Source organism: Columba livia, chromosome 19 (assembly GCF_036013475.1).
Source record: "Columba livia isolate bColLiv1 breed racing homer chromosome 19, bColLiv1.pat.W.v2, whole genome shotgun sequence".
Taxonomy (NCBI): Eukaryota; Metazoa; Chordata; class Aves; order Columbiformes; family Columbidae; genus Columba; species Columba livia.
The window spans coordinates 4,532,466-4,553,282 of NC_088620.1; the positions used below are offsets into that span (position 1 = coordinate 4,532,466).

At 47.5% G+C, this 20,817-nt stretch overlaps 1 protein-coding gene across 7 annotated transcripts in view; it reads left to right on the forward strand.

The window, feature by feature from the left end:
- The window catches only part of RAPGEF1 (Rap guanine nucleotide exchange factor 1), a 77,652-nt gene that overhangs the window by 45,196 nt on the left and 11,639 nt on the right, over positions 1-20,817 (forward strand). The window contains exons 10-15 of one of the 7 annotated variants that reach the window (XM_065035773.1): positions 4,037-4,239; positions 6,758-6,916; positions 15,871-16,152; positions 17,390-17,482; positions 19,087-19,175; positions 20,422-20,533. In XM_065035773.1, coding sequence (XP_064891845.1) covers positions 4,037-4,239; positions 6,758-6,916; positions 15,871-16,152; positions 17,390-17,482; positions 19,087-19,175; positions 20,422-20,533 — 938 coding nt within the window. The remainder of the gene's footprint in view (positions 1-4,036; positions 4,240-6,757; positions 6,917-15,870; positions 16,153-17,389; positions 17,483-19,086; positions 19,176-20,421; positions 20,534-20,817) is intronic. The other 6 variants (XM_065035774.1, XM_065035775.1, XM_065035776.1 and 3 more) reach the window with 6 other exon arrangements.

The window sequence follows — 20,817 nt, forward strand, 5'->3', positions numbered from 1 at the left end:
CACCACAGATCTGTGGTTGTTAGTTTTATTTTCAACATTAAAAGGGCAGTAAAACATTACTCAGAATGTATAGGAGCACCCAGGATTTTTTTGCCTGGGGGCTGATACATGTAGATATTCTTGTGTAATCACATAGGTGAGGCGGTGCTGCTTCCACAACCCCAACAAACTCCTGGGATCCAAAGGAGATGTATGGATTTATTAAAAAGATCTAGAGCTCTCGGAGATGGGACTTGGTTGTAGACCTTTTGCTGTGGGTTATCCTTTGGTAGTTGGCAGGAAATGCTGCAGTAGAGACTTTGGTGGTCCTTTTGTTGATAATAGACAGCAAATCCTGCTTGAGTTACCCATGTGTTTTGCTGTGAGCTGTGCCAAGAGGGACCTCCAAGAGTTGACTTTGTATAATTTAAACAGAGGAGTGATAAGCCTTTTAGTCTGGCATGAATTATTGTTATTTCACTGTGCTGTAAAAGTACATGTTGCTGTGCTAAGGGCAAATTACTCCAGATTTCTGCTTGAGCACCAGCATTGTGCTCCTGCTGTACTAGACACAGATCTGGAGCAGCTTCTGCCATGAAGAGCCCAGAGTCAGAAGTAACAAGATCCTTCCCCTAAACAGCTTGCGAACTAGAAGCGAGGCACTTATTCATGTTCCCCTCCGTGTCAGTGGGAACAAAATGCAGACGGGTGCCCTGTAACAGCGGGTGTTGGACTGCGGAGCCGTGCTGGGGCGGTCTGGGCTTAGCCAGCGGATAACGTGGGCTCTGAAAAACCGCTCTCCTCCCAGGGATGACAGCAGAGACCTTGACTTCTCCAGTGAGCTCATGTGCGGCGTAGCTTAAGAATTTCCATTATTTTGACTCTTGCTCATGCACACAAGCCTGTTGGGCTTTTTTGGGGCTGGTTGTAACACAGGCTGACACAGCGCCAGGAGTTGGGCTGGACCTTCGGCGAGTCCTCCTCATCCTCACCTATAGTACACCTTATTGCTGCTCATCTGCTAAAATTCCTCGCAGCTTCCAGGACCAGCAGCTACTTGATGAGCTGCCTCGGTGCTGGTGTGCTCTGAGCAATACCTGTGACTTCTGTTGGTGTGCGACAGAAATCCCCAAGCAGCTTTAGCTCCTCCAGAAATGGCAGCCAAGGCACTGTGAGCAGATTGCTGGGAAGGTGTTCCTAGCCCCGGTCTGAGATTTTTTTATTATTATTATTATTTAAAATACTTTCTGTCTGCGTTCAGGACTGACGTAAGCTGGGCATGGCGCTGCGATGGGAGAGGTTTCTCTCTCACGCCTCCCTTCTCTCCCGAGGTTCTGCCTTGAGCCTCTCGCTCACCGTGGAGGCTGCAGCCCCATCCCTCCCTCTGCAGAGCCGCTGCAGGGCGTGCAGCCCCAGCCGAGCTGCTGATGTCATTTCCCATCTGCTTTTTAAATGTCAAATACCACAGCAGAGAGGAGAAGGGATGGAGGGAGAGAGGAGAGAGAAGACCCTTTGCGAACAGCAGCCTCAGGAGTGGTCCTGCTCCCTGACTCTCATTGAAGATTGGCAGTTCTAATGATGCCCGTTTTAATTTGCGCTCTGCGGTCTCTGCTCCTGAACCAGGTTGGTATTTCACCATGCCAATCGTTCTTCACCTAAAAACAGAGAAGAAGGCAAAGTAGAAGCAAAGACAGGCTTACCCGCCCTGGACTAGTTGTGACAAGCACGGCAGCGGATGGGATGCATTAGCCTCATAAAGAGCCAAGATAAAGGAGCTCTTCATTATTCCCTTGCAGATTGAGTTAAGGCTCTCAACAGCATTCAGGCTTATTACCTCGGGTTATAGTAATTTAATTTTACGCAAGTGTCTAATGCGATACCCTTTTTGCCAACACTTCCCGAGCTGTAGTGTCACACAGACGCCTGAACCCAGGAACTCACAGCAGTCGATCCCGTGTTGTCTTTGGATGCAGACATTCAGCGAGGCACTGTTTTTATAGGTAACTCCACACCAAGGGTTGATCTGGATTTAGCAATGTCAGCTGCGTTACACGAGGACTGCCAAGCCTGACTTCTTGGCTTTTGTCCTACTCAGTTGATGAGCTCTCAGAATGTGTTTTTTCCCTCAAGCTCTTGTCCTCTATGCTTCTCCAAGGAGTCTTGATCCTTAGTTCACTTCTGCTACTAAATAAATGTCTTTCATAACCCTTCTTGGATCTTATCCCCTGAAGTTATTGTATGACACTGAGGCATTTTTCAGGGCACAGGTATTAATAGTTGACCTTAGTCAAGTGAATCATTGGTATTTGAAAACGGTATTTTGGCAGTTGTGTATTTTCTAAGCGGACTCCTCCACCATGATTTCAAATAAATATTGCCAAATAAATAGTGCTTCTTTCCACTGTTAGGCTGAAATTCACGTGCGTGAGCAAATTTGATCGTGCCTTTACCACGAGTGCCCACACCAGCAGACGAGGGGGCACAAACACCAACACACGCGGGTGCAGTTTGGATCCTCTGTCGCAGTCCCTGCAAAAAGAAGAAGGAGGGAGGGAGAGCAGCGGGGCTCGAGTCACAGGATGGGGGAGCAGGTGTTACCGCTCGGAATTGAAATCCATCAGCCGAGGTTTCCTGCGCTCCAGTTGCCACCACCTATTTTCTTTTCTCCTCTTTATTCTATTTTTTTGGAGGAGGAATACCGTTCTGTGGGAAGGGGCAGCTGCGTTAGCTCCATTTCTAAATGTAGTTTAAAATATTAGAGGAAATCTGAAAAAAAGGTGCAAAAAACAGGTGCAAACCGACTCGCGGCTGCATCCTGTTTGATACAGGCTGGCCTGTGGATCTGCCCTGGCAGGTGAACAGAGGGCTTTGCCTTGCAGCTTGTGTGGAAACCGGCTTCCCGATGTGTAAATACTGTATCATGGTCCTTGAATTTATAGCTTCCACTGGAGCCATCCGTCCGCTTGAGCTGCGCAACCTGAAATGCCAGCAGAAGACAAGTAATTGCCACCTAATGACCAGATTTACAAAAACAGACCACTGCTTGTTTAGTGGGAAAAAGGGAGGAGTGATCACAGAATATCTTGCACATGACAACGCATTTACAAAAAGGCCTTGGTTTGTCCATTTGTGACACTTACTTACATCTGTTGTTTCTGTGCTCAGGTATATAGAAGAGAGTTCTTTATTTTACATTTATTAACTATAGAGTTCCGATCCTTAATAATTCTGGGGTTTTGTAGTAGTCTTTCTATGACTCTGGGTGTCATTTTTCCCTTCTAAAATACACTAAAATAATGCATTAGTAACTCATCCTCTGTCGGAGCTGCATAGGCAGACATGGGTGGTTTTTTTCATAGGTTTTGATACTGTACAGATGGAAAGGTCCTCTAAATGAGATTTGATCCTATTTAATGTTTCCATTGAACCGGATCTCAGAGGTGCTTTTGAATCAGTTGGATGCAAGAATTTGAGATTATAAGATGCTTTTAAAAAGGAATAGGAGCGAAGGGTGTTGGATTTGAGCTAAGGAGGTCGGAAAGCATGGTCAGGGGCACTTCCAAAAGATGGAATCTCTTGTGTCAGCATTGGCAGTGACATGTAAATAGCTGAAGGAGATGTACACCCCGTCTCACAGGTAAATGTTCCCTGATAACAGTTTGATCAGCTTGCTAGAGTGGAGAAGGGCTGTAAGCCTGTTGAAGAAATCTTACTGACTACACGTATGAGACTTATTATAGGCACAAACATTATTATAGATTTATTGTCAAGGTTGCGTCTTTGTGCAAGATGATTTGTGGCTCCTGGAAAGCAGACGGGAGTTATTCTGTTTCTTCTGGTGACTTCGGGCATTAGCTGTTGAATATTCCCAGAACTGCCATGGGTTACGTGTGATTTGGGAACACAGCGCGATGCCTCGCAGCTCCCAGCCTGCAGCAAAGCCCATCTGACCATGGCATGGCCTTATTCTGATTTTATTTTCGGAATAAGCACCCTGCCTGCTTGTTGCAGCTGCAGCGTGCGGAGCAGCAGCCGTGACGTGACCTTTGTTTTGCAGTGATGGCATACATGCAGTTTGTGGAAGACTACTCAGAGCCGCAGCCGTCCATGTTCTACCAGACCCCTCAGAACGAGCACATCTACCAGCAGAAGAACAAGCTCCTCATGGAAGTCTATGGGTTCAACGACTCCTTTATCAGCTTAGACCCTTCTCAAGATCTGGCACCTCCTCCTGCTCTCCCACCGAAGCAGCGGCAGCTGGTGAGTGACGTCCGTGCACGGTGTCCCCCGGCAGGACACACAGACCCCCCAGGAGCAGCTTTGTTCTTGCTGCTCCTGTTGCCGACAGGCTGCGGTGGTGGGAGGATGTCTCGGTGGTGCTACCGCATCATCCTCCTTGTCATCTTGTTAACGTGTTTTTAGGTGTTTTTGCATCATCTGCTTTGAGCTTCTGCGCTCCTGTTTGACCCCACATTCAGACTATTCCCCATAAGCTCCCAAAGTCCTAAAATGCCCTAAAAATGAAATGTTAGTCTTCCACATGGCACAGCTGAATCTGTGCCAGACTGCAGGCTTGTGTAACAACTGCCTTGAAGATTTTGACATGCTGGGCAGCACGATTTTCAGGAGATTGCTGCACTCTTGTTCCCAATGCTGTTTTGAAACCCTTGTCAAGGATGCCACTAATAATAACCGTTTAAACATAATAATTGCTTCTATGGGTCGGTCTTTGCCAGAGCCGCAGAGCGCTGGTATAGCCATTACTGAACTCCTGCATGTTTTCTCCACATTAGTCCCCTTGTGTGATTCAGGATTTTACCTGGTTTTCAGTGTTCTGCTTCTTCACCCAGACTCTCAGCACAAAAAGGCGCATTCACAGGCATGTGTGTGTTGGGTGGTGGGTTTCACAGTACAGCAAGTGCCATTTTCCATGTGGGGGAGGAAACCCCAGCCTCAATGACAGCAGCAACGGTTGTATTTCCAGCCTGCATGGAGCTGGGATTTTGTCCTGTTTCTTTTTAAGAGTTTTCCTTTTCTCTCTCTTTTTTTTTAACTCCAACCTTAGGGTGTTTGTTGATATTAATTATCTGACTTGCTCTATTAAAAAAAAAAGCTGACGTAACTAACTTAAATTTGCCATGGCTTTAACAAAACAGGAGGAAATGTGGGAACAGAGCCATGGTCTTACCATCATGAGGGCAACTTGCAATATTTCCTCATGCTATCTGTGCTAAAGTTTGACTGTCCCAGCGTGTTGCTTTTTAATCAAATGGGAAAAGCAACCAAGAACTCTTAATTTTGGGATTTGCCTTAGTACATTCCTGCGATGCAGGTAGGAGTTGTAAAAAGATAAGTAACATTTCTGGCTGAGCTAAACTGAGTATTACGCATTCTTGCTGTGTGGGGATGAGACCTTGCGCACCCGTGTCCCATCTGCTTTGCAGGGACACTGAAGAGTCTACAAGACTCAGATCCTTCTCTGAAGGATCCAGTTCTCCAGAGCCTGCGGTCCCTTTGTCAGTGTGATCCTTGCACTGTCACTTGTCCCTTGCCCAACCTCCTCCTCCTAGAGCGGCTACACTGCAGCGATGGTTTCCAGTGATGACATGGTCTACACGGCCACGAGAGATGGTGTGGAAAGCAGAGATTTGCTGTAGCAATTGTGCAGAAGGGAAATTCTGCTCCTTTTCTGAATTTCTCAGCTGAAGCAAAGCATTTCTTTGCTGCCCTTTAATCATTGTCCGGGCAGCCAAGTTGTCACTGGTTTGCCTGCCAGGCAATTCTTGCAGCCTTGCAAGCTGATACCATCAAGGTGTTGCTTGCAGTTCCCCTGAAGCAAAGGTTTCTTCGAGTGCAGCCTCCCACCCCTGCTTTCCTCTCTCTGTTGGGAAAGTGGTGCAAGCAGACAATGGCTTATTAAAGAATAATTGTAAAAGCCACCAGACTTTTGTTTCTGCTGCTGCTGCCATGAGAGTTTCTGCAACAGCAAATCACATGGGCATCAGCTGTTCTAGCAGTGGGCAAGTTTTGCTGGATGGACTTCTCTATAAAGTAACAATTAGGAAGTCCTTTCTTCTGAACTTCAGATGTTATCTAGGAAGCGTTGTATGTGATACTCAGTAAGTCAGAGCTGAGAAAGCCTAGATATACCTTCACCTCCCTCATGCTCCCCACTATACTGGAATTCAGGAGAAATTCCTTAATAGTATTTGTTACTTACAGTGTAATATCTCCCTCTTGTGCAAATGATACATAATTTTGGATTGGGCTGAAAAATGACTGGGCATCACTGTTATCCAGTGTCTCAGCAGTACCAGTGAGGGCCCATAGATCACACCGGAGAGACCAAGCTCCCAGTCTGCAGGTTGCCCCAAAAATGAGTAGTCTGCAAGAGTCGGCTGCTTGACAGCTGGAAGGAAGAGCCACTTCTTCCTTTGGGCATCTGCCCCCCACGCCATGGGGAAAAAAGGGCAGCGAGGAGCAGCTCGTCTGTCCCCACAGCAGCTCCCATGGGTGAGCTGGAAGGGGGAGGCGGGAGTTTATTTTTAAGGGATTTGTGAAACAAAGAAGATTTGAACTGTGATTTTCATCATGCCTCTTGAGCTCAAGAGAGGCATATTGGTGTGTCTGGCTCTGATGAACTGCATGAATAGCTGTTTGTTTAGCAAGCCATTATATGCATTGTTTTACAGTTAGCGTTTCTTACCCTTTATTCATTGCCTTTTCTGTGCTCTCTTTCTTTGTGTCTTCTGTCTCTTGCTTTCTTCCCCCTCCTCAGCAGGCCTCCTATGCTGCCTCTTCTTTCTCTCCTGTCTCCTACTGTGTCCAGCAAACTAAAGTGCCCTTCACCCCCGAGGACAGCGGTGCCGCTCAGGGCCTCACTATGTCAGTCTCTAACTCCTTTCTCAACCGGCACAGCTCCTTTCCTGTGCACTCGGTGAGTTGCTCTCCGCACTTTAACACGTGTGTGTGTGTGTGTATTCGTGTCGCTGTATTTTGCCCGTGTGCAAATTCTGCGCTTAAAGGTCTCAGTTGCAGCTAAAGGTGAAAGTTCTTTTGGGGGTTTTGATCTCACGTAGACAATCAGGTGGGAAAAACTGTAAATGCTACTAAATGAAGCACAAGGGGAGAAGTGGTTTTCATTACATCATGTACACATCGGGATTGACATTTATGGCAAGGGACTGACAAAGGAGAGCACGGTCCTTCGACCTTCGTGTTCCCCAGGCTGCACTTTGGAGCTGCAAAGTCTTTTTTGTTCAGTTGAATATTGTCAGCGATGTGGATGAGTCGATTAAAGGCTGCTGGGTGAGTCTGGCCTTTGGAGAAATAACAGGATGCCGCCCCCAAAATACAAGGATTTAGTCAAACATATGGAACAGTGGCTGCAGCTCCTTAATTTATTTTTTTCTAGAAAATGGTCTCTACCAGATCTTTCATCTCATTTTTGCTTTTCTGCTTCCCTTCACGTCTCCACAGTCCAGACAAGCTCAGGAGCTTGTACAGTTTGCTGAGGGTGAGCCGGGTTTTCTGTCCTGCAGCACTTGTGAGCAGTCTGAAGAGACAACAGCGGGGGGAGCTGAGAATTATTCAAGTCAAAATAAGAATAATCTTAGAGCACTGCTTAAATCTGTGATCAGCGGCTTAAATTAAATGGTAGCAATAACAAAGTGTTAACGTAATGAAATTAAAGCTAACCGTGGGATTCCAACAGCTCATTAGTATAGGGCTCATTTGCACATGAAACTATGTGGTTATGCTCTGATTGCTGTGTGATGACAACTGAGAATAGGCTATTTTTTAACAGTGACCCGGATGGTTTAGTAAATTAGACTTCTTCTGGAGAAGAAATTATCAGACAAGACTTGAGGAAATTCAGAAGTGTTCAATTGGTTTAATATTCAATGTTTGAAAACAGTATCCTCCCCCTGTGCCACCGCTAGCTTCCCATTTCAACGCTTACTCATTCTCCAAAAATCAGCGATTATCGTTGGTCCAAAGGAGGAAGTATTCAAGTATTTTACAAGGAGTCCTACTTCCCAAGCAATGGATTAAACTGTGGCTTCCACTTGTGTGACAAAGAGCAGTATCGTGGTTTTGCTGCCTAGATGAAGAGGCCGAGGTGTTGAAAAGTTCGTGCTTGCAGAAGTTTGTGGTAAACAGCTTTAAAATTTGAAGGAATGCAAAAGTTCTGAATTGTGCAGCTGGCTTGTTTGATAGTGATCCTTGCAAGCAAAACGTGGAACTGTAAAACTGGGTAAACACACTTGTTTTAATTGAGACGCTATAAAGACGATACAATACTGTTCTAAAAATATGTGGACTCTTTCGTTTTAAAAACGTCCTGGTTGGATGAAATGGTTACTACCTGCTTAATTGTTCTGACCTGTTTTTGTCTTGCTTTGGACCACATTATTATGAAAATATTATTTTACAAAATGTTAAAACTTCATTAAAAATCCGTACTCGTTTGTGCAAGGATTTGGTGAGGGCAAGATAAATGGCTGGAGCATGGGGAACAATGAGAACAATTAGACGGTGCACTGTCAAACGCACAAAGGAAACAAGCTGAAAAATGGTGATTTTTCCATAAATGCCTTTGAATTATGATAATCTCATAGTTACTCATGACTCTAGCTGGTCTGTTTTTTCACAGGCAAAAATGAGATTTTCCCTATGACAGCGTCTCTTTGTCTGCGAGCTGCAAAATACCAATGTCCTTACATGCATCATAGCTGACCCACGTCATACCGTAACCGTGGTTTATCCTGTTCTCCCTGTCCCTAACAAGACAGGGATGTGAAACAGCTGTGGAGGTTTGGATCGCTCCCAGGGTGACACCCTGCGTTTCGGCACTAAGAAGGACCAGAACCCCTCTTGTGAGGGGCTGGAATGAGTGTGCGGTTTCAGGCGAGGGATGACACTTTAAGCACATCGCTCTGCTCCTCTTATTCTCATCTTCATTGTTTTCCTCTCTCACCAGAGAAAGGCCACTCAAGTGAGCACTGCAGTGAACAGTAAACCCATCAAAAAATGAACATTAGCTTTCCACCGGCCCCAGTTAGTGCTCAGGAGAGCGCACCTTCCCCATACCAGCCAACTGAGGAGCTGGCCAACTGTGGACCCAAAAATGAGTGGTGATTATCAAATTTATTAAAATATGTCTCCTATATTAATCATTATCCATCCCAGGAAGCAAAAACTGCTTTAGATCATAACCAGGAAGTCAGAGCTGATAAAGGAAATGACTGTCCATGGGCCCAGCGTGGGCGATGCCTCGCAGCTTGGCCCAGCGTAGCCAACTTTCAGAAAGTGCCCAGTGCTTTTTCCTTCCCTGGAGACTGGCAGGAGCCAATCCCAGAGGGATCCCTGAGCTGTACCCATCTGCTCCTGTGCAGGCAGCAAAGCCGAGCCTAAACCGTGTCTGACATGTCAGCCACTTGGCTCTGTGCTCCACGTGAAGGACTAGTGCCTTACTACTGATTTACAGGGCTTAAAAAGACCGTTTGGAGACAGTGTTTTGAAGCAAAAAGGGAATGAGGCTGTTCAGAACATCTTTTCTCTTTCCATTTTTAATGTATGAGTTTCTTTTCTAGAACTCTGACATTTTTCTTTCCAATCAGACGCTGCTGCAGTCCCGAAACCAGCACAGCTCTATAAACCCACTAATCGCTCTTTTCCCTTCTTTGCAGGAAATTCTGTCAGAGGTAATAGCTTTTACTGGATAGAGGCAGATCTTGAGCAACTGGATCAAACCTCATTGGGTTTGGCTAGTTGAGCTTGTTTTTTACCAGCTCTGATTCGTGTCTCTGTTCCAACAAGGCTCGTGTGTTTAGTGTGGGCTGATATTTTAAGGAATTGCAGCATCATATTCCCCATCCTATGCACAGTTAAGCCATTAAATCCCACATCGGTGGGACAACTGGATTGTACTGTCAAGAGTCATTTTAGGGATTTGCGCGTCTTTTGAATGTACGGGAAAGGAAAGATGCAATAAGAAATCATCCTCCTCGGTAATGGTTGGCAGCAGTTTTTCTCTAGACATTCACCTCCCTCCTTCCTTCTTGCAGAGAGATACTTGTCTTATGGTTTATTAACTCCTTGTGCTGTTTGATTGATACAAGGAACGCGGTTGTTTCTCCAAGACATGTACATACCATTAGTGGAAATTTGGCTGCATTCTGCACTATGGAGAAATAACTTGCCTTTCTCAAAACATTGTTTTTTTCTTATGTTTTCTCTTTAATTAAAAAACATTTCCAGTAGTTTTCCAGCAGCCAAATTGGTGATTGGATTCCAGCAGAAGGCGCAAGTGATTTCCTTATGAAAGCTCCAGTTCAGCGCTTCTGTTTTCACTTGTTCCCACCATTCTTGAGCAAGTTGAGCAAGCACACAGAAAATTCGCAGCAACTGTTTCTCTTTCTTGTGTGTGTGCTAATATGTGTTCAGGAAAAGAAGGGTCAGATAAGCGTTTAAAGATGCGCAAAAGGCGGACATGTGCTTTGCATGTTTTCCCTTCCTCACTCCAGTTGGCGTAATTCACTTCCAGTGCGAGCAGAGACCAGTTTTCAGCACAGACTGAGCTGCTTTGATTCGTATCGTGGTCCAATGGTTGGAGCCGTGGTCAAACCAGGACTGAGAAATCATAGTTTGTGAGTTTATTTCTCTCCTAATCAGGAGTTGGCTCCATAGTTTGGAGCAGAAGGAAAGGGAAATAAAAGATATGCATCCCCTTAACCAGTTACCGGGGTCTAGGTATTGTTTTGCCTTTCCTGTTCAGCGTTTCTTCTGCGTTTGTGTTGGTTTCCACTGCCCATGGCATGGCTGGACGGTCGTATTAATAGTGCCGTTGCATGCTGGCAACACTGAATCCTCCTGAAAACCACTTCTTCCAGTGGTTTATACATTTTTCTTGCAGTTGGAGCACCACTTGTCTCTGTGTAGGTCTCTCTAAACGGTCCCCTCTTGACTTCATAGGTCACGGGCCACATTTTGGGGTGACTGATTCTTTTGTAGTCTTGTCTTTGTCTCCAGGCTCTGCCTTTTAAAGGGCTGCTTGCTGGATATGGTGGTGTTGTCTACAAGCCAAACAAGAGTTAATGCCGGAGGTGTGATCAGATTGAATTCTCCTGGTATTTTTAAAGAGAGAGATGCGTGATAGCGTGGTTAATTAATCTCGTAAATGTTTTCTTCCCCCCGCCCTGTATTTTTTTTTTGTTGCAAAGGTGTACAAGAAACCCTCCCACTTAAGGAGAGGTTTGGATTTTGTGTTTTCTTGTGCAGACGCCAGGAGAGCCTTTCCCAAGGGAACAGCAAGCCCCATCTATCCATCTGCCAATGCTGACCATCGCTTAAAAACACTGGAGGTCAACTGTGCAGCCAGGTCAGAGCCCTTGCTGAGAAACACTCAGGCGTGAGGAGCTGCTGCCTTTCCTGTGGCCGATCTGTTGGCAGCTTGTGTTTCCAGCCATTCATTGCAGGAGCGTTTCCTTCCTCATTAGCAAAAGTACCTGGAAGCCCAGCATTGTGTCATGGGATAGGAAGTCTTTTCCAGTACTTGTCTGTGCAATTATACCCAGAGGGTGTAGCGGCTTTGTGCAACACCCAGTATTTTGTGAACATAGTTCTCTACTGTTAGAATTTGGGCATCCAGTTCTGGCACGTTGCCCACGTCGCTCTCTTAATAGCGTTAGCAGAGGAGATCTAGAAGATTGATCCTTTCCTCTGATAGCTTCATGTTTTGGAAGTCTGATGCTCTATCTGATCTGGGAGTGTCTGGCAGGATCGCAGATTAATTTGGCAGAAGGCCGCAGGGTAACTGAGGAGGCTCTGCTTAAAAGGTAAAGACTGTGTCTGCTGAAGCTGCAGATGCTCTGACAGCCATATAATTGAATTCAACTTTGAATTTAGGAAGGTGACTGCTGTTACTCATGACTAGTGACTCCCTGTCTCCCTGTTACTCTTGGTCAGCCATGCCTAGTGAATGTAGAGAAGCACTGCTCTTGAAATAAGTTTTCTATGAGAGTGCTTATCTCTTGCCATCTAATCCAAATAAACGGTTGTAATGTCATTGGCCTTTGGGACATCCTGTAACACCGCTGGCTAATGATGGAAAGCTGTTCTAAAATATTGACCGTTGCAAAAAATCAAAGGCGGCAAATTGAAAACGTGGAAAGACGCCATCTCTGGAAGACCTTTTTGTGTCAGGGTGTGCGGTAAACATTCAGGTCCAGGAACTTCAGCTTCCTGCGGTTCCCAGGAGACAAGATTGCTCCAAGCTCAAAACACGCTTTGTGGAAGAACTTCCCAAGTGGCAAATAGGGTTGTTTTTTTTAAATCCACTTCACTGGTGAGAGGAGAGGGATCTCTCTCTTCTCGCCGTGTTGGCCATTTGCTATCGTAGCTCAGGATCACTTGTGCTGGGAGACCATCTCCTGCTCCTGTGGTGGGAGCCTGGCAGCTTGGCTGGGGTTTGGAAAGAGGAAGGCACCTCTTCTCAAAGGGGCCGGTTGCACCCTGCTTTCTGGCTTTCCCAGAGGTCACTTAAAGCCGTGGAGTAGGAGGTTGTGTCAGTTCAGCCATTACTGAGACCGTACTGACCCTGCAGGGAAACTCTGAGAAGCAGATTAAAACACGCACTGATCTGTTTCCAAGAAAAATCTGTTGCCTGTGATTTCACAGCAGCAGGATTAGGGAAGAACGAGCTTTCCCTGTGACTGTTCTGTTGAATGGACTGTCCCCTCCCAAAAGAAAAAGAAAAGCCTTTTAAAGGATGACAGGGCTTCCAAGAGATGTACGACACCCAAAGCCCTGGAAGCTGTCGCCACAATTCCTGCTGCAGCTGCTGGCTGGGTGGGACTGGGGAGCGGAGGAATGGGTGCCATATGGACATCATCTCCACCGCAGGGTGTTTTTTTCCCTTTTAAAAGTATGCTTCATTCTTGGCTCTTGTCCCAGCACGGCTGCATAGTTGGAATTCCAGAGCTGCTTGCAGGCTCCGGAGGAAGGAGGGGGCTCCCTGGCTCGCTTGCTACAAGATGCAACGTTACAATGAGATTGGAAGTTGAGAGCAGCCTGGCTAATTAATGCCAGCACACCAAAGGCTTCTCTACACTGTTCCCTTTGTTAACAGCATGCTGAGAGCGTGTCTGCGTCGTTAAATGATTGTTCTTGGATCTCATAATGAAGATGAATGCATTTTCCTGGGTACCTGGGCCTTAAACCGTCATTTTCAACACATCTAATGCCAAGATATTGTGTTGAAAAGTGTATTGGTGAGGCCGAGGAGAAATTAATATATAGATTTTCAGTAGTAACGTATCTGCATTCAAACTTTTCAAGTCGATGCGGTGTTCTGCTATATTTAGGTCCAAATTGCCTTTGAATTGGGATTAATGTCTCTGAAACTATGCGAGGCTGGAGCTGTGCAGATGTCCCTGCCCCAGAAGCAGTAATTCATCCCCCCGAGCTGCCGGCTCAGCCTGCGGGCACTGTACCAGGCAGCATTGAGCCTCCCGGCCGGCGTTTGCCCTCAACTAACCCTGCCAGCACCATCGCACAGCACGAGAGCATCCCAGGGTGCTGCCTGTCCCCGAGTGACTCGATTGAGGACAGCGATTCCCTTTCACTCCTGCCCTGCGTGAGCTCCGCTGCGGCTTTGCAAAAGCTTGGCTTTTTCTGTGGGTTCGGCAGGTCAGAGACAAAACCCCTGGGGACTCCTCGGTGGAAGATGTCCATCAACTACAAAGCGAGGGACGGCGGTCTCGTGTGGGCGCAGGAAGCTCAGCTCCAGGGGAGCTGGCACGCAGGTCCCGTTTGAGCAAATTGTTTCCTTTACTGGGGATCTCACAATCGGACCAGCAGTTTGTTGAGTTCCTTCACTAGCGATAGTTCTCCATTTGCTTTGCTCCTGTTCTTTTTTTGGGGATCTATCCTGGGACTTGGGGTGATAGTTGGTGTATTTAGCGCCAGTGAGATCATGAAATACCAGGGAGACGGGGCAGGAATAATGAATCTGCTGAGCCAAGATGATGTCATGAGCCTGGCGTCTTACGAGGGATTTAGCGTTTTGTGCCGTGCAAGTGAAAATGAATAAATGCAGAGCATTTATCCAGGCAGAAAGTAAATACAGAGATTAGACTTGTCATTGTTACAGAGGCAGCACCAAAAGCCGACAGTGTCCCCAGAGCCAGGGCTGCTCGTCCGGAAAGAAACGGGCAGGAAGAGAGAGGAGCCGGCCCCAGAGCCAGTCTCCTCTTAGCCACGGGCATGGGCTAGGGATTTGCATTTTAATGATTTTTTTCAGTGGTGTTTTAAGGTCTCTTTCCAAAGCATCTCCCTCTACTTGCCTGTATTACGGCCTGCAACATGTTTTGGGCCCCAAATTCAACCAGAGCGTTGCCGGACTCCAGGCTCAGCGCAGGGCGAGCACTCAAGGATTGAAGTGGTAGAAGGTAAAGTCCAGCCCTTGACCTCTACATTTCCTTTCCTTTGTAGTGGAAAAGCTATTTTGCTCAAGCTCCTGGCCCGAGGTTGTTCTCAGTTTAGATTTTTAAGCTTACCTTGCCTAGGTATGAAACACACCGCTGCCCGAGTGGCTGCTGCCGCGGCTCAGCTGACAGACTGAGCTTTGCTTTTCATCACCCGCTCGTCTCTCCTGAGAAAACGTAGCCTGAAGTCTCCGATTTGTGCCTTTGTTTCCCCTTCTCCTTTTTACATCTCAGCAGTGTCGCTTTTCAGCCGGGTTTGAGCAAGTCGTGTCTGTGCTTTCCGAGAGCTCTGTGATGCACCGTCACTGCTGCAGCTTCTCCAACGAGCAACCGCCACAGCTTCATTTCAGTGTGGTTTTTTTAGATTATGTGATTCTTCCTTCAGCCCACTTGACTATGACACAGATCTCGCTAGAGGTCGAGCTCTACAGGCTTTAAAATAAACTCCTCTCCAGCAGGTTTAGCATTATGGTATTTTTTTTCGTGGGTGTCAGCTTTGTTTTAGACTTACCATGATGGCAAATCTTACTAGCACCAGATGTTAAAAGACAGAGGGTTGCTCTTGTTTTACTTGGCACAACGTATTCCCATTGCAGCCTGTTTAATATTATCTGAACAGTAATCTGATGATTAGGAGAGATCGCGAAATAAAGCTTTACGTAGATGATCGCTTTTTATCTCTTCAGCTGACTCTTGGAGGCACAGCATTAAAGGATCGGTCTGATAAGGAATTCATCGCTCCTGAGGGCAATTACCGTTTTTGCTCCCTATGTTTCACAAATGGGAAGGAGTAGCAGTGTAATCTCCTTTATCCTTCAGTGGAACTTTGAAGACAGTATCCAGCCACTCCTCCCTGGGAGCTGTGTGTTCTGGAACAGTCTTGACACAGTAGCTGTTAAATTACAGGGCTGGAGCAAATGGCATCTTAAATTTGGATCCTGTGGAAAATCCCAGAAAAGCAATAAGCACTCGGAGTACTTTTCTCTATCTAGATATTTCCAGCATGCTCACAGCGTGGTTTCTGTATGCGTTTGCATCCTTTTGTCTGCTCAAGTGATTGCTAGGGTCACTGTCATGAGAATTACTGAGATGTCCAGGCTTTCCCCTGCCTCAAAAGGGCTGGATACCTGCAGGAAAACACCCCGGTACCCATTTTCCCTCTGCTTGTGCAAAAATGTGCCTCTCCGTGAAAAAAACGGCTGACGTGTCCCAGGTAGCGATTCCTGCTCCAGCGCGTGGGCGATTGAATTGTGCTGCCTCCGTCCGAGAGGTGCCCGTGTTAGCAATGCCTTGTGCTGTCACTGCTGCGCTGCTGCCGATCTAATGACTTTTTCTTTTGTCTGTCTCTTTCCTTTCCCCATCTTCCTTGTTTTTTTGTGTCGTCCGTCTCTGCATCCTGCAGTACAAATCCGTGTTTAGGTCCTACTCCCAGGACTTTGTGCCTCACAACCAAGTCTCCGTACCTCCTTTCCTCTCTTCTGCCTCCTCCTCCTGCACCACCCCACCTTTTCCGCCCGTCCATCCATCCCAGAGCCCCGACCTGGCGGTGCCCGCCGCAGCCAGCCAGTCACCCAGCACTGCGGACGTGCCAAACTCCTCTTCTCAGGAGAGCAGCTTTAACGGGAATGCTCCTGTCTGCCTTCCTTCTGAAACCTCTCTCACTGATTCTCTCCAGACACCTTCGGTGAGACTATCCAAAGAGATAATGCACCTGAATGCAAGGCTGGATTTATTTGTTGTTTTTTTAAATAAAATGTCTCATATTAATACATGCTTAATGTGATATAGTCTGGTTTACAAACGTGTGAACTGCAGAGAGGTAATTTCATATAAAAATGGTGGCTAGAAAGAACGAGCGACCTCAGCAGGTTTGAGAAAGCATTAGCACATATGCAGGAAACATAAAATGTCAAATGCTGGTGAAGGGGAGAGAAGTTGCTGTAGCTTCCTGCAATTGTAATACGAAGCTGAGGAAGGTAAAGAAGGCTCCTAAGCGGTGGGTTCAGTCCAGCTCTGTCTCTGTGTAAACCTGGTGCTCTCTCCAGGCTCCTGCTCACCCCACTTTTCCGGCAGCCCTGGCTGTGCTCTTGCTGGCCGTGCACGTCCGTGCAAAGCATCGCGTGTTGGCAAAGTTAGACTGACGCCGTTCCCAACACTGATATGGAACTACCGGTTTAAGGTCCCAGATCAGTTTTGCGGATCATTGGGCAGGTTCCTGTGTAACAGCTGCTTTTCTAAATGCCTCGCTTACAGGGCAGTTCCTCCTTTGTTTGCTGCAAAGCCTCGAGTCGATGGCGTTAGAGCTGTCAGCACAGTGCATGGCAGTGCTGCTTCTTCACAAAGTTTGAAAGAGGGATGCAGATTGATCAGATTTTTGTGCTTTGGACCGACCTTGCTGTGGCATCTTCCTTGCGCTGGGTCCTTGTTACGGCCCAGAAGCCCTCGAGTTTGGTTCAGCCTGGCATGGTGGCTCTAGTCGGTGCTTGTAGCATAGTGTGGGAGATGTATTTGACACCCTCTGGGTTGCAGGGCTGATCTGCACTTAGCGGCAGGACCACAGCGTGGGTAGGACAGGCACTTGTGTGTCCAGCTCTGAATTCTCAGCTTCCATCACCTCGAAATCTGCACATACAAGTGGCACCTTCGCAACGTAGAGTCCATGGCAGCTCTTGCAAAGCAGCGCCTGCTGCTGTCCTGCTGCAGCTCGCGGCCTTTGGGATGGTCCTGAAGCACCAGAAAATAATTGCACCTGGGAAGATACAGCCTCAGTGGCCGGTGTTGGCCGCTGAGTCAGAGGAAGGGCTCCCATTAGGGGACAGCAGCCACCGAGGCTTCTCCTCCCCACCCATGGGCACGTTCACTAACATCAAGCACTCGTGGGGGGCATCATCACATATTTCCTTTCATCCTGTCTCCCCCAGAGTGAAAACGCCAGTGAGGAGGCTGGTGAGGGTGAATACGTCAATCTGTATTCCTCTGGCCAGAGCAACGGGGAACTCCCTCGCTCTGAAGGAGTAAGTAACCCGGCCAGGGCCGCACGCCGGGACGGGGCTGCCTGGTGCATGCTGAGCTCACGCCGGGGCTGCGCGCTCGGCACCGGCCCCTCCGCACACCCCGAGCTCCGCGTCCCCCCACTGCCCCGGCTCCCTGGCTGCTGGTCCCGCTGCTTGCCCGCTCGCGGCTGCAGGCTTGGCTGGCTCCCGGCCCGTGGGGCGAGCAGGGACGCTCTCGGGCCACCCTGAGCCCCAGCGGGAGGCAGGGACGGCTTCTGCTTCGCTGTCTGTTTGGAGCTGCTTGTGTGAGGTTCCCCTCCACGAAACTGCACCCTGACCAGCACCGCGTCTATTCTTACCACTGCTTTGTCTTCCCTATTTTAATACAGAAAGCCTTGCTCTCTAAATTATTATTTTCCTTCATTGTTTGGATACAAAGTAAGTGATTGATTCAGCATTGTAATCGCACGCTGTTTCTTCCTTTCCTCAAGCATCGTATCTTAGATATTTCCTAGAGGAGACAGGGCGTTTTCCATTGCAGGGAGGCACCGTCTTCCTGTTGGGTCATAGGAAAGCGTGCAGAGGTCTGTGGCGATCTTTTTGCCGGCCCTCGCCTTGGAAGGCACATCTCCTACAGGATGTGTCCAAGACCTTTATCCATGCCGGCGTTAAATACGCCAGGAGATAGCGCTCCCATCACTTCCCTTCGAGAGACACATCTGGGCAGGTCCGTCCTTTTGGGCAGCTGCGAGCTGGTTCTCAACTTTGAAGCCAAGGGCTTTACAGATATACTCTGGAAAAATTCTGCAGGCGCCATACAATCTAAATTCACCTGTGTGTTTTCCAGGCCGAATGGGTAGCGTGTAGGTGGTTTCAGTCCAGTCTTTTCAGTAGGCTGAATTTCCAAGTTTCAGTCTGCATGATATTAATTCTGAACCCCAGCTCTGCTAGATTAATATTCCTGTTTGCCATTCATGGATATTTTTCTCCTTAATAAATGGCTCATTTAAAATGCTGTCTCTTAGCTTTGAGCTCTCTACCTGCTGTTCCATGACGCAGGTTCAGATGATTCTGCATTTTTTGCATTCGCTTCGTTTCCACAGCCGTAAATTGTGAAGCGGAAACGTTGCATCATTGTGTAACCTGTTCTGGAGGGAGAGGAGGGAGGTAGGAAGGGCAGTTTGCATCCACCCCACAAAGACAGGCTGGTCTTTCGGAGTCTGTGACCCGGAGGGGAGCTGAAACCGGAGAGCTTAGAGCTGGCTGTGTCCATTTCGATTGAAGGCGAGTGTATACCAACAGTAAGGGCTGGAGGAACACAAAAATAGAAGTCTTGAGAGGGTTAAAATCCAAGACAACAGCTGATTTGTGTTGTAACTTTGAGCATCATTTCACAATGTTAAAAGCAAACAGTACTAATTACGCTAGTCTCCAGAGATGGTCCCAAATTTCCTGTCTAATTAACTTCTGTGTTTTCCCGGCATTTGGCATTAACTTGCATCAATCTTTAACCGCTCTGTAGGAATTTACAGTAAAGGGCCCGTTAGGGGCAGTCAGACTGTAAATGCACGGCTAGTTGTGGCGTAGGACCCCGTGTAATGATGAAAACTTCCCTCTCTTTGCAGGAATCTCCCTCCGTCAAAGACGGCCACTCGAAAGACTCCACTTCAAGCAGCAGCACGGTGGGGAAGGAAGGCCAGGACGGTGCTGAAAGGTGAGCCCAGCACCCTCCTGCTCCCCAGCCTGGATTGGGCAGAGTCTCACCAACACCCCTTTTATTTTGCACAACTGCCGAGTGGTGGGATCGTGCTGAAGCAGGAGGATCCTGGCACAATGTCGTTACTTAATGAGCTTGCAGGGGTTAACGCCGCCGGTGTTGGTCGTCCTGAGTCCATCTCCTTGGCAGTCCTGTTCAGACACTGGCTGCTCCCTCCTGCTTCCAGGGAAACCTGCGAAAAAAGCCTGTGTTGCTGCTGCATCTTTCAGAGGGGAATTTCTTCTTAACTCTGCTAGTTAGGGGCTGGCGAGGCCCTGAAGCAGGAGGCTTTATATCCCTCCTAATGCTCTTAGCTATCATTTGGCTATGTAAATGAAGAAGTGCAGGCTGTAACAGATGGGCTGCAGGAGGAGTGGAATGAGGGCTTCCCTGCTGCTTGAGATTGCTCTTCAATTGCATTTCTAAAGCAGAAATCACGAACAGCATTGTTTGGTGTGTGACAGTCAACTTCCCTCCCCCATTTCCCTGCAGTTGCTGTGAGAGTTTTAATCCCCGCAGTGCAGGAGACAATGCAGAGTGCTCTGCAAAGCTCAGTGTCTGCCCAGAGTACTGACTGCTGCACAGGATTTTGGCTTGTGCCCGGGGAAACCTATAAAGAACATGCTGCTTTTTATTTTTTTCCTTTTCTTCCAGAATACAGGCACAGAGAGCATGTGGCCAGGGACAAGAGCTCCAGCCTTTGGAGGCAGGAACACTGGAGTTGTGGATGTACACCAAAAAATTGGTCAGAGCTTTCTGCTCTGTCTTCTTGTCAAAAGAGAGCCTGTTGTCGCCCTTGCAGCAGCACAGGGGGTCGTGAGCTAAGATGTATATATGTGTAGAGTACGCTCAGTCTCTCTGCGTTTGAGGAAGGGCTTAGATTTGTGTGCTCTAAAAATTTGGTGGATTAAAGAGACAAGGAAGTGTGTACTCAGGCAGGGCATAGTAAAACCCCGTCTGCCAGAAGTGCAGGCAGACGAGTGTTGAGGTCCTGAAAGTTCATTTTTATATTTTTCAAGATATGCACAAAGCAACAGAATTAGACCCAGACATTCAGGCTTGTTTGCAATAGGTTTTCCTCCTGATTGTCTGTGTATTTACTGTCACTTAATGAAGATTTGTACCCTGAGAGCTCAGGTGGACCAAGCATCTCTTCACCTGGGTAGACGGTGACACTGATGGTTATTTGCCTCTTTTTTTACAGGCAGCAGCAGTCACCAGATCCTTTGGAATCATCGCAGTTGGAGGAAGAGGTAGATGAGCTATCCCTTATTGACCACAGTGAAATTATGGCAAGGTTAACACTGAAGCAAGAGGTAGGTGCATGCAGGGTTTGCTTTCAGACTCTTTGGTTTATACTGTACGGAAATCTGTGTGCCCAAGCAAGGCGTCAGCTTTTATTTGATAGGAAAAACTAGGTTGCGGCAGAAGTGGGATGCAGCTTTATGTGTGCCGGCTGTTGTGAAAGCGTGAGATGCCGGTACATGCAGGGAGCATCAGCCCTGAGTGAGGGTTTGACAAAACGTGAGCTGTCTCTCTAAAAGCCAACGAACGCATCTGGTGCCCTTTTCCCAGTCTGCTCCTTCCCACCTCTTCAGCC